Here is a 13,132-nt window from a genome sequence, read left to right on the forward strand (position 1 = left end):
TTTTGGATACAAGCTCTGTATTCGTTTACTATTAACAATAAAGTCTTGTCAATCTAAACGTGCTGTTTTTATGTCCCGTTTATTGTTATTGCATTACATTGTTAAATAAGGCAGAACTGCTCTTTTACACGAAAAAAAAAAAAAAAAAATAAGTCAACTTTTAAATATCATAAAATATGACCTAAAAGCTGCTGCATACATGTTGGGGTAAAACAGAACATTTGGAAAAATAAAACTTTTCTATGAAGACAGCACTATGGAATGCATTCCAAAATGCACTGAGATGCTTTATGGTGACGTCAGCCAATCAGAGTGCAGCCTGAGGTGGAGGGAGACGGGAGAGGGAGGGGACCGGGTGTAGCATGGTGCAGCGATGTCAAACCGAGATGGAGACACAGTACGACATGTACAAGAGACGTGTCCAATCAGATGCATAAGAGATTGTTTTCAGTCGGGATGTTTCCTGCTCTTCCTCTCAGGAGTCTGCAGGTCAAATCCAAGATGCAAGATAAAAGGAGTGGCTCAGTGTGACGCAGCTTTAGATGTCATGCGCTTGCTTTTCAATCTTTGATTTCAAGTGCTCCTTGTACGCCAGGATGTCCCTATTCCACTTTGTGATGGTTTGATTCTCACACACCCAGATCTCCTGCGCCACCTGGAGGAAGAACATGATTAGAACTGCGATGGCTGCAATTAAACGTCAAATCCTCCACTTTACAGCGTCACTTCCAGCTAAACTATATAAACACATACCTGCTGAATTAGCCTGAAGTCGTGGCTAACTAGCATCATACCACCATCGAACTCGTTGACCGCGTCTGCCAGTGCATCGATGGTCTCGATATCCAAGTGATTGGTAGGCTCGTCAAGGAACAGCATGTGAGGGTTCTGCCACGCCAGCCAGGCAAAACACACCCTGCACTTCTGTCCATCTGACAAGTTCCTGATCGGACTGACCTGGAAGACGTTTAAGGAGACAATTTAGAGACAAGTTGTTGCAACAAGTAGTGAATAGATCACCAACATTCAACTGTTATCTTGTGGAAAGGTATTCCCTTCCTACCTGCTGCTTTCCTGTCAGGCCATAACGTCCAATGATCTTCCTCATCTCCTCCTTTTCTTTGATTTCAGGGAAACACTTCATCATGTACTCCAAAGGAGACAAGTCGAGCTCCAGCTGCTCTGTCAGATGCTACAACACAAACACATAAAAGGAAATATTTAAACGCACAGGCTGCTTTAAAGGCAGAGTCTGGTATGCTTATATCGGCCATGGTGCCTCTTTAAACCAAAGTTCTGGCAAATGATGTTTGGATTCCGAGTTCTACCTGGTGATATCTGCCAATCTTGACGTGAGAATGTTTGCGGATCATGCCGTCGGTGGGCAGGAGCTACAAAAAGAGGAAAAAAAAAAATGATTAATCTTAATACTCTGAAGATGACTGGAGGTTGTTGGCTAATAGATGAATGCCTACCTCTCCCATAAGCAGCTTCAGCAGGGTGGACTTTCCTGCTCCGTTGGGTCCCACCAGAGCCACTCGTGTATCCAGGTCAATACCGAACTCCAGGTTTGTATATATGTGTGGCTTTAGGGAATATTAACAGAAAGGTCAGACTGAGAAATAATCATTTTAGAGGTAAAAAAAAACTGTGATATTAACTATACTCACTGTGTTGTCGCTGTACTTGAAGCTCACATTCTGAACCATGATAACAGGAGGAGGAATCTTCCCACAGGGAGGAAAATAAAATGACAGAGTCTGTGGAGAAACAAGAAGGTGTTAGTACAATGACGGTACATTCACCACCGACCACAGTTCCTCAAACTGTGCGTGACACGTCTGAGATCAATGGCCTGCCTGCGAGTCTTTTCCAAGCCACAATTTGAAGCTGATCAACAACAGTATCACAGTACCTTGTCATTCACCACTTTTTCAGTCAAGCCTGACGCCACCATCTTCTGCAGTGTCTTCTCTTTGCTCTGCGCCTGTCGCGCCAGCTTGGCAGAGCCGTGACCAAACCTGGCTATGTAATTCTAGGGAAGATGGACATAGAAAATACAGAAAGTCTTTACTAAACAGTCAGGAATTCAGTACTCATGCTCATTGTTCTTTCTAAGGCATTAGCCCAATTTTCTTTTGTTTAAAGACACTTAAAATACACACCAACTCTTGTATAGAACCAACTATTTTGTCTGGTTTTCTTGGGGCAAACACAATCAAATGAGGGTGGATGGAGATGCACATTTTAATTATTCCACCACACGGCGCCCCCCTCATTTACCTTCATGTGTGCTATCTGGTCCTGTTCCCAGTTGAAGCGCTTCATCTGGTTCTCTTCCAGCTCCTCTCTGGTCTTCACATACTGGTCATAGTTACCCTTAAGCCAAAAATAGATTTGCATGGTCATCCAAACAGCGTGGAACCCAGGCATATAATTAGCAACAGCCCATTCCCAGTTTCCTTATTCAGCATCATGAGCTTATAAATAGCTGAGCCCATTCAGGAAATGTTCTAAAACCATTTCAGATATACTTCCTTTCGAGCACCAGCAGTGGTTTTCAGCTGACTCTTCTTACCGTGTAGTATTTCAGTTTTCTCTGATGCAGGTGGATGATGTTGGTGCAGACACCATTCAGGAAGTCTTGAGAGTGTGAGATGAGCACAAGGATTCGCTTGAACCTGGCAAGATTGAGACAGGTCAATAAATACACCTTTCCATGCGTACGTGATATAAACGGTTTGGACGATTCAACAGTTAAGTTGAACTTACGACTTCAGCTCCTCCTCCAACCACACACAAGCGTCCAGGTCCAGGTGGTTAGTAGGCTCATCCAGCAACAGCATGAAAGGCTTGATGAACAGGGCTCTACGAAGATAGAAAGTATTAGTGTATCAGTTTACTCCTCTTTCATAGTTGTCACTTTTTCCAAATAAAAGTTGATGCAAGAAGCAGTTATACCATTAGCACATCTAGATGTTTGTACAAATCTAAAATCTACCAAAGACAAGCCACATCAGTATCAATAATAAATGCAAGTTCAGACCTATAATGAGACCAAGGATGCATTTAATTGTATGTAACTACTGAGCCCTTTGTCTTTACCTGGCCAGAGCAACGCGCATCCTCCATCCTCCACTGAAATCCTTCAGTTTCTTCTGCTGCATAGCAGCGGTGAAACCCAAACCATGGAGGATTCGAGACGCTCGCATCTGTGCCTTGTCTGCGTCCAGCTCCTCCAGACGCTCATACAGCTCCATCAGCTTCTCGCACTCGGCTGTAAAGACACAAGATAAAAGCATTTACTATAGGTTTCTTGTTTTGTCTCATCTCCGTTACTGCTTCCCCTGTTTGTTTTGTACTGCACTATATGTTACAAGTAACTCACAATCTTCATGGGCAAGCCTCTCTGCTTCCTTCTCCAGCATGATCCTCTGTTCATCCACCTCCATGACACACTCAAGAGCCGTCTTTTCACTGGGCGCCATCTCTCGTGTCAAGTGGTAAATATCTATGTGCTCTGGAATGGGAATCTCACGATGCCCAATGGCTGACAACAGCATGGATTTACCTGGCGGATGAAACAGAAAGGGCATTACTTGTGGTTCTAATTTGTGACACCATAAATGGACTTTGTGAAAATTTCTAAAAAAATAAGCAGGGTAATGACAGATCCCCATAAAGAAAAACAATGAACCAGTTACCTGTGCCGTTAAGGCCAATCAGGCCATACCGTCTTCCCGAGTTGAGCTCCAGGCTGGTGTCTGCTAGCAGCTCTTGACCATGGAAGGTGAGCGACAGGCTGCTGATGTGGACATCGGTGCTGTTGGGGTGAGACGCCAGAACGCCCGTCACTGCCCGTGCCTCGGTCTTCCGCAGCTCAAACTCATCCAACTCCTTCGTCAAACTGGCAATACCTGTAAAAAAAAACATTTCCCACTAGTTATTAGTCTATACACAGACAAGACAAGGTCATAAGTAAAGCTAGAGAGCAATCTTCATCTCACCATTGCTCTCGGCTCCGTTGCTCTGGGTCTCTGGCTGCTCACTCTCCTCATTTCCTTCATCGGGTTTCTTGGTGCGCTGGCGGGCTTTGGCAGCCTCCTTCTTCTTCGCTGCCTTCTTCTTAGCCAAATCAGACGGCATGGTTGTGCAAGTCTATTCAACAGCAGAAAACAAAAGGAAAAACACAGGAATCAATGAGATTACCGTCTGATAATAAATACCCCGTTATGTTCAGCAAAAAAAGTCAGGACATCATAAAACCCCTGATTCTCTTGTTCAAATACTTGGCATCACTTTTAGTATATAGGTCAAATGTCATGAGTGTATGAATCATGATAAAAATGACTAATCACTTACGTAGAGTGGCGTTTGGATTAGCCCCAGTAAACTTACCGGTTATCTGAAACGTGCCGGTTTTGCTTCAACCAATAGGTGATTATAAAACGACTAACATTAACAGTAAAAGGCTCATCATGGCCAACGATTCGGCCGAAAGCCATCTGATAATGGTGGTAATGTTAAACCGGACCGCATTTGGTCCCTTCCACTTCCACCTGCCCGCACGTTGGGGTTTTTCATCGTGTAATGCCGGATAGCCCAGCTGTTAGCGGCTAACGGTGAAGCCGCTAACATTAATGCCAGGCTTTGTCATTTCACAGCGAATTACCCGACAACAGTAATTAAATTGTCGTGTCGGCTGACTAACTCATAATGTGATAAATAAGGCGCAAACCGTGACCACTTTTCATCAATTAGCCGTTTAGTGTGCCAAACCAACCTAGCTAGGCTAACAACGGTGGCTACAGCTGACAGGCCTAGGTTGCTAAAGCTAACTGACGCAAGGCCCAACTGCCAACGGCAAAAGTCCGAAGGCGGCTAACGGGTGTTTTGAGGGCCGTTTTTATTTTAACAGACGCCAGCCTACGTTATCGGTTTAAGCCGCGGTTGTCATACACCGTTAACGCCGTCCTTACCTAAATGATGAACCGTTGGTCTCGGGAGCACACCGACGTCTCGTGTTCACTTTTCGCCGGGTGGATGTAGCCGCTCGCGAACCGCCAGACGGACCATATATGGTCAAGGAGGGCGGCGAGAGGAAAGGTTCCCTCCTCTTCTCGTGGGACTGCAGTAAAATGTCCATTTACGTCTAAATTTAATTCGTAAATGTTGTAGTATTTAGCCAAACTGGTAGAAGTTTGCCTAAAATATATATATATATAGACAGTTAAATTAATATTAACAGAGTGCCGGATGTGGACATCTTAGTGAGGCTTGACCACATAAATGCGCGTTTAAATGTATATTTTTTCCCCCATCATAATAAATATTCTGATATAGCTATGGAGCAATCATATATGAACATGATATTTTTCTAGCTATAGTGAAGAATCGGCTTATAAATCAGAGCTTATCGCTGATCACAGGCTGCGTTGCTGATAAGTGGTCGGTGATGCTGCAGCAGCGGTACAGGCTCAGTCCCTGAGTGGTGATGAGGCTGAAAACGACGTGAGAGGGACCGACGCTGTGTCTTCACTGCGCTGTGCGTGTGCGGCAGTGAATTTCTGAGGAAGTAAAGAGACAACTGGCGGAAAAAGAAAAAATGGACGGCAGATGTGAGGCTCCGCTAGGTGGATTTTTTACCCTCATCCACGACGGAAATATGGATCAGTGCCTTCGTGTCGGTGCTCGCGGAGATGGATCCGTCGTATCTGCTCTGAAACAACGGTCGCGATGCTAGCTCGCTAGCTTGCTCTTTGACGCTTCTTCCGTAGGCGAATAACGTTACGGTGGAGGGTTTTCATTTTATACACGGCGATGAAAACTTTCGCTACCTCCCGCTTCGATGTCTTCCCGTTAATTCAATTAATATAAACTCAAATGGGCAACTTTACCTGGTGGCTTTTAGCGTCTAGCTATAATTAGTTAGCTGACTTTGGAAGTAGCTGTTAGCATTAACGCTAGCCAAAAAAAAAAAAATTAGTTGAGCTAATTAACATAACGTTAGCCGAAAAGGTAGGAAATACCCGTAACACACTTTACATATCTTACACAACCAGCCGGGGCTGTTAGGCAACACGTTATTTGCAATAAACGCCTGATATGTAAATAAATATTTGCATTTATTTGTTTTAAATGAACAAACTAGTTCATACTGGTCGCTTCATGTTTACAGTTTGGCTATCCAGTTGTGATATCCTAAATACAACTGTATTTTTTTATATCTGCTGATATATTTTCTGTAATATGTAAAGTTAAAATCTAATCTTTAGCTGATAGATTTAAAAGAAACTACCTCACCAAATAGGAATCAGTATAGGCAATGTCAGTATTAATATTAATTGTACTAAAGCAAACCTATATTTAGTTAAAATGTAAATTTATTGCAAGAGTGTTGGTTCTTCAGACGCTCTGTAGGGAGTATTTTTGTTTTTGTTTTTCCCACATTAGGTGTAGCTAATAGCTGCCAGATATGCGTCTTTCCTCGTTTCTGGCCCTGTTCAGGCCTGCTTTGCCCCTTATCCTCGGGCTGTCTCTGGGCTGCAGTCTGAGCCTCTTGATGGTGTCCTGGACTCAGGGGGACACAGACGACTCCTGTGGAGGTGAACTGGGCAATGGCGGGCTCTTTGTGGACAGAAAAACCGCCCAGAGAGACTCGAGAGATGCAGCTGGAGAGGAGGACTTCCAGCCGCGTATCGTGCCCTACCACAAGGATCCAAACAAGCCACACAAGAAAGTCCTCAGGTATGCGTTAAAGGTTAAAGACACCGTTACACCAGCGTTTACAGCTCTCCAAATATGTTAGTAGGCTAGACGGGGCTTTCAGTCGACATTTTTTTTCTTTAAATGTCGTAACAGACTCATTACCTTTTATCTAAGCAGGTTCACCGGGTTTGTTTTACCAAATGGGACACAAATCCAGGGATTTACATTTGGTAATTATCTATTTAATAGGCTTACATTAAAGACCTCCCTGCTATTATCTAAATGCTCTGAGTTGTGTACAGTATGGGTGGCAGCCTATAGAGGTTGCATTTGCCAAATCCCTTCAATGGATCAGATGTGAAGACCGGAACTGTAATAATCATTACCTTTGAACATTTTTCTTGTTTCCACCTGCATTATTTGTGGTAGAAACAAGTTCCAACTTTTGTCCTGGTTGTGCTTTGACGTTCTCAATGTCAGTCTCATCACTTGATCTGATTTCCCCGTCTTCGTCCTCTCCTTCAGGACTCGATACATCCACACCGAGCTGGGCATCAGAGAGCGACTGCTGGTGGGCGTGCTGACATCTCGGGCCACCCTCAACACGCTGGCCGTGGCGGTGAACCGCACGGTCGCCCACCACTTCCACCGGACCTTTTTCTTCACGGGCCTGCGCAGCCCCAAGGTGCCCCACGGCATGACCGTGGTCGCTCACGGCGACGACCGCCCGGTGTGGCTGATGTACGAGACCGTGCGCCACCTCCACCAGCACTACGGCTCGGACTACGACTGGTTCTTCTTGGCCCAGGACGACACCTACATGCAGGCGGATCGGCTGTCGGAGCTGGTGGGCCACCTCAGCGCGGGACAGGACCTGTACATGGGCAGGGCGGAGGAGTTCATCGGCGGGGAGGAGAAGGCGCGCTACTGTCACGGTGGCTACGGCTACCTGCTGTCCCGCAGCCTGCTGGCTCGTCTGCAGCCACATCTGGACACCTGCCGTAATGATATCCTCAGTGTGAGGCCTGATGAGTGGCTGGGCCGCTGCATTATTGACTACCTGGGTCTCAGCTGTGTAGAAGTGCACCAGGTAAAAAACAAAAGCTAGTGTCCATAACAGTTGGTGAATAGGAAGGGATGTCTTTAATAATAATTGTCTTTTGTTTGTCCTTCTCACAGGAAATGACCTACCGGTACTTTGAGCTGGGGAAAAACGCAGATCCAGAGCGTGAAGACAGCGCACAGTTTAAAAACGCCTTCACGGTCCATCCTGTATCGGAACCAAATCTCATGTACCGCCTACACAAACGGTTCAGCCAGATAGAGCTGGATTGGACTTACCTGCAGATCCAGCAGCTGCAGGTTTGTTCTGTGTGTTTATTTTTTATTTTCACACCTTTAAACAACTTGTTTTTCCCGTGTGACTCAGATTTTATTGGACGGCATCCAAAGAGCTATTTGAAAGTTTAGTTTGTCAATTCTTCTCCACCACTCCCAGTTCGAGGCGTGTTACATTCCGCTGTTATCTAATTCTCAAATATATAATCTGCCTGAGAAGCATTAGTGTGTGTTTAAAATACCTGCAGTGATACCTTTACACAGTTTGAATTGTGTGGTTTCCTTTGTGGCTTTGATTTCACATTTGACGGAGTTTTTTGTGTGCGCTCTTCAGATGCAGATCAACAACCTGAGTGGTCTGACTCCAGAGGGTAAGGCCGGCGTCACGTGGCCAATAGGAATCAACCCCCCCTTCAAACCCAGGACCCGCTTCGAGGTCATAAACTGGGAGTACTTCACGGAGGAGCACATTTACTCCTGCGTCGACAGCTCCCCCAAGTGCGAGATGAGGGGGGCCGACCGCGCCGACGTGAACGCGGTTCTGGAGATCGCAGTGGAGCGCCTCAACGAGCGCTACCAGCCGCAGCTGCGCTTCCGCAAGCGGCGCCTGCTCAACGGCTACCGGCGCTTTGACCCCACGCGCGGCATGGAGTACATGCTGGACCTCGCCCTGGAGGCCTACACGCAGAAGGGGCACAGCCAGGTCATTGCCAAACGGGTCAACCTGTTGCGACCGTTGAGCGCGGTGGAGATCATCCCGATGCCGTACGTGACGGAGGCGACGCGAGTGCAGGTCATCCTTCCCGTCACTGCCCAGGACCAGGACTTTGTTGGCAACTTCCTCGACATGTACGTGATGAACACTCTGGACACCCACGACAACGTTCTGCTCACCTTCTTGTTCATCTACGACCCGTTCGACGCTCAGCGAGTCAGTCAGACCGACGTGTTCGCTGGGATCAAGGCTATGATCGGGGAAGTGGAGAAGCGCTACGGAGACGTGAAAATCCCCTGGATCAGTGTGAAGACAGAGGTGCCCTCCCAGGTCAAGCTGATGGACATCATCTCTAAGAAGCACCCGGTGGACACGCTGTTTTTCCTGGCGAGCGTTTGGACGGAGGTCAACGCCGACTTCCTGAACCGCTGCCGAATGAACGCCATCAGCAACTGGCAAGTCTTCTTCCCCATCCACTTCCAGGAGTACAGCCCCGCCGTCATCTACCGCGACCAGCAGCCCTCCGCCCCCTCCTCCTCCTTCGCCTCGGAGTCGCTGCGGGACGGCCACTTCGACCGGCACGTCTTCGACGAGGCTTGCTTTTACAACGCCGACTACATGACGGCGCGCACCAAGATGGCGGCGGACATCCTGGACAACGAGGAGCTGCTGGAGAGCATGGACGTGTACGACATCTTCGTGCGCTACTCGGGCCTGCACGTGTTCAGGGCCGTGGAGCCGGCGCTCATCCAGAAGCACGTGCGGCGGGCGTGCAACCCGCGGTTCAGCGAGGACATCTACCACCGCTGCGTCCTGAGCAACCTGGAGGGTCTGGGGTCGCGTTCGCATCTCGCAATGGCGTTGTTCGAGCAAGAGCAGGCCAACAGCACATAGAGGACTGGAGGGTTGTTACACATCACGCATCCTGTCTGGACTAAAGATACATTTTTAATGATCCTCAGCCTTGAACGCGGTGGAAAGAGGTCGGGATCAACCAAAAACAAACAGATCTCTTCGCTTGCTACCTGGTTTGAGAATATACTGTGACTTTAAATCTGTCGTGTTGTTGTGACGGAGATGAGTCATGGAGGTGTCACTTTACGCAACTCCCTGACTAAACACGCTGAGGAGCTGTCAGTGTATGATCACAGGAGGCAAGAACTGTATTTTTACAAGTTTTTTTTAGTTCTTTGTTGTTTTAAATATCAGAGATATGAGTCTTGAAGTAATTAAAGGAATCAAGGCCTTCACTTATTGAGTCATGGAGAGAAAAAACAAGTTGAGCCATAAGTCTTCCTGTGTGAAGAATAATCCTGGAAAGATTCAGCTGCCTTTTCTTCAAGATTTGTTCTTTTTATTAAAGAGTTTTATTTCCTCTCAGAGCCGTTTCTTTGCTCACAGTTTGACGAAGCGCTTGTTTCAATCTCATTAGGCAAAAAAAGCGACTGTTTATAGGATCTGTGTGCGGCGCGCTCGAGCTGTTATCCCCCCGAGGTGTCGTTATCTGCTTGGCGGAGCCGAAGAAGAGGCAATACGGCGGAAAAATCTTGCGGTCAGTAACGACGGCGTGCTCACGTTCAGCTTCATGCGTCTTGTAGTCCGCTCCGTTTACCTTAAAGCTTTAGTGCGGCGCCCCGGAGGCAGTGAACAGTTTGTTCCGAAGCGGGACCGCCCCGCCTCGTCTCCTCACATTAAATCCCCACCCCTGCCCGGGCCTCCTTGAGTTTTGGCGTATATTCTGTACACATTTGTCTTTGGGGAGAGAAGTGAACCCAGTGCCCAGAGGGAGGGTCGAGTCCAGCGAGCGGAGGCCCGCCGGGACCCGGGTGGTTAACCTTCACAGTGAGATGGTTGAACAGGCTGAATGAGTTGCTTCACACAGCCGCCTCCTCCCCCTCCTCCTCACTGAAGGGGTGAGACGATTACGTCGTGGGCCCCCAAACCTCCCTCGCCCACAAATGCAGGAGCCGGTCAGGAGAACAGCGGAGCAGCAGAATGAAAGGCGCTCTTTCTGAGGAGGGAGCGGGGCCACGGCTCACAGTGGAAAGGCCTCCACCTGCTTCCTTGTGGTGAGGTCAGTGAACAATAACACGCCTGTCTGCCACCTCCGAAGAACGCCTCGCTCATGAGCTCACGTCCAGAGGGTGTTCTAGTTTATTTTACTGTACGGTACATTAATAAAAGAAGGGATTTATAAGATGTGTTTGCAGTTGTTCAGCATTTTGTTTATGAAAAATAGGGAGAAACACTTGAGGCAAATGTAGAGACAAGTCTTTAAAAATGACTAAGCTGCTGTAGCTCATACAAATAAGTAGTCTTTAGTTTGTGTCTTAGTTTCATGGATCAATATCTGTCCATCCCTCCACCTATCTGTTCGTTCTTCCATTTGGCTGTCCCTCTCTTTTTTTCCATCCCTCTATCAATCTGTCCGCTCCATTTGTCTGCCCCTCTATATTTTGTACATCCATTTGTACATCCGTCCCTCAGTCTGTCTATCTGTCGGCCTCTCTGGTCCTATATCTGTCCTTCGTCCATCTGTCCATCCATCCACCACAATCTGTCTGTTCCTCTTATCCCTCAGTCTTTCTGTCAGTCCGTCCTTTAGTTTGTCTGTCCTCCATCTATCTATATTCAGATTAAAACCAGGATTTAAACCTCATCATAGATGCACATAAAAGTACTAAAGTGTAAACAGGAATTAAATAAGGTTGGGGAAAAAAACAAAAAACACACACTGTAGATATCATGGCATTTACAAACTTTGGCAAGCGCTTCTTTATTTACATCCAGGCTGTCTCGCGGTGTCACAGCTGTTTTCCCTTTTTTTTTTTTATTCTTCTTCTTCTTCTTCTTCTACAGAATGAAATCACCAAACAAGTTCTGATCTTTACAGACGTACAGTATTTTGTATATTATAATCTTCCTGTCGGTGACCCTCTGACAACAGTGTAAACGGAGAGGAAGAGCGGCTCCCACTCGTCAGAAACACATGCAGGGATTGGGGACAAACAATATGCCAGGGTTTAGTAACAGAACACACAGTAGTTTGTTAACATCTCGCTGCTCTAAGACGAGGCGGTGCAGCTTCTAGTTTCCTCCACAAGAGGGTGCTAGTGAATCGGTGACAATAACGTGAATGCCCTGGCCGTACAAAGAAACCCACTCTGGGTCAGACACAGAACCAAGATACTACCTATGACTAATGTTCCTCCTCTAAAGAGTGCAGTTAATATAACTTAGTCCTAGTAACAAAAACACAGCTCAGAAAAATCACACCTACATTTAGTTAGTTGCTGGTAGGGCATGTCATTTTTGGCAAAAAAGTTTCCAGAAGGCATTTCAACGCGCTCGTCGCACACACTGCTATGCCAGCTTTGTATATTTACACACACTGTCTCATCGGATGTATCGATTAATGTCCATGGAGCATGCATAGGTCTTCGTGAAATCGTCCAATCACTTCTTGTGTATGCTGGGATAATAAAGAGGGCTTCACCCGTGATGAATGAAGAGTAGAGTCCCGGCAAATTGTTACAGCACAGTGCAAAGAAACCCCCGAAAAAAGGTTCCATCTAGAAACTGCTCAGAAAAAAAGGAAATCCTCCATCTGACATTGCAACATATACATACAAGTCATTTAAAAAAAAAACAAAAAAAAGAAGTGTAAAATGAGATTATATCATGTGTTACAGCTACTGAGACTGAAAGTGAGGGAGGTCTTTCTTTGTTGCAGCTTCCAGCTCCCACGATAGACTCGGGATGGACCTAAAATAAACCACCCCAAACCCAAGATAGTACACAGAGGAACTCTAACATTCCTGCCCTACTAATTCAAAACTCATGGAGCTCCCATACTGCAACATGTAACTCACCCACCCCCCTCCCCATACCCCCCACCCCCCGCCAACCCCCCCAAAACAAACACACACAGATAGTCTGTTGTATACTGTACAGCTGGCCCTCTTAAAGGGGGAAAAAGAAAAACATATTTACATTCACATCTCTAAAAAAAGAAAAACTACTTCTTTTTTTGTGTAACATAAAAAAAAAACGTAGAAATGGACAAAATATCACAGACTCAGGCTTAAGTGTTTCGAGTTTACCAGGCCAATCAGAAAAGGACATTAAACCGAAGTCTGGATTTCTGCCCACGTCTATCTCAGTGATCATGTTCTCTTTTTCTCATTGCAACCTTTGGTAACACCTTCAGGACATAAACTGACAAAAAAAATAAAACTCACAAGAAAGAGGCAGTGAGTGAACAAACCAGCCAACAAGGCTCAACATGTAAAGACATACTTGCTATGATTAAGGGAAGAAAAGCTTCTATAATGATCATCAACACTTGTTTTCTCCTTCATTAAAACATTA

General features: G+C 46.3%; 2 protein-coding genes across 3 annotated transcripts; one reads left to right on the forward strand and one right to left on the reverse strand.

The window, feature by feature from the left end:
• Window positions 1-155: 155 nt before the first annotated feature.
• Window positions 156-5,069, reverse strand: LOC311503181 (ATP-binding cassette sub-family F member 2). Its single transcript, XM_084565749.1, has 15 exons — window positions 4,980-5,069; window positions 4,008-4,158; window positions 3,705-3,917; window positions 3,389-3,571; window positions 3,106-3,277; window positions 2,773-2,868; window positions 2,579-2,681; window positions 2,284-2,379; window positions 1,916-2,035; window positions 1,671-1,760; window positions 1,476-1,586; window positions 1,329-1,391; window positions 1,064-1,192; window positions 754-957; window positions 156-655 (listed from the first exon to the last, which is right to left on the reverse strand). The coding sequence occupies exons 2-15, from the start codon at window positions 4,144-4,146 to the stop codon at window positions 539-541; spliced, it is 1,836 nt and encodes a 611-aa protein (XP_084421875.1). The 5' UTR covers window positions 4,147-4,158; window positions 4,980-5,069; the 3' UTR covers window positions 156-538.
• Window positions 5,070-5,514: 445 nt separating this feature from the next.
• Window positions 5,515-10,141, forward strand: chpf2 (chondroitin polymerizing factor 2). 2 transcript variants are annotated; one of them, XM_084565867.1, is made up of 4 exons: window positions 5,515-6,747; window positions 7,234-7,798; window positions 7,888-8,079; window positions 8,381-10,141. In XM_084565867.1, the coding sequence occupies exons 1-4, from the start codon at window positions 6,476-6,478 to the stop codon at window positions 9,653-9,655; spliced, it is 2,304 nt and encodes a 767-aa protein (XP_084421993.1). In that variant the 5' UTR covers window positions 5,515-6,475; the 3' UTR covers window positions 9,656-10,141. The 2 variants fall into 2 exon arrangements, with proteins under 2 accessions (XP_084421993.1, XP_084421994.1); XM_084565868.1 differs by having other exon boundaries at window positions 7,888-8,070.
• The last annotated feature ends 2,991 nt before the right edge of the window (window positions 10,142-13,132 follow it).

Source organism: Chelon labrosus (assembly GCF_963514085.1).
Source record: "Chelon labrosus genome assembly, chromosome: 18".
NCBI lineage: Eukaryota > Metazoa > Chordata > Actinopteri > Mugiliformes > Mugilidae > Chelon > Chelon labrosus.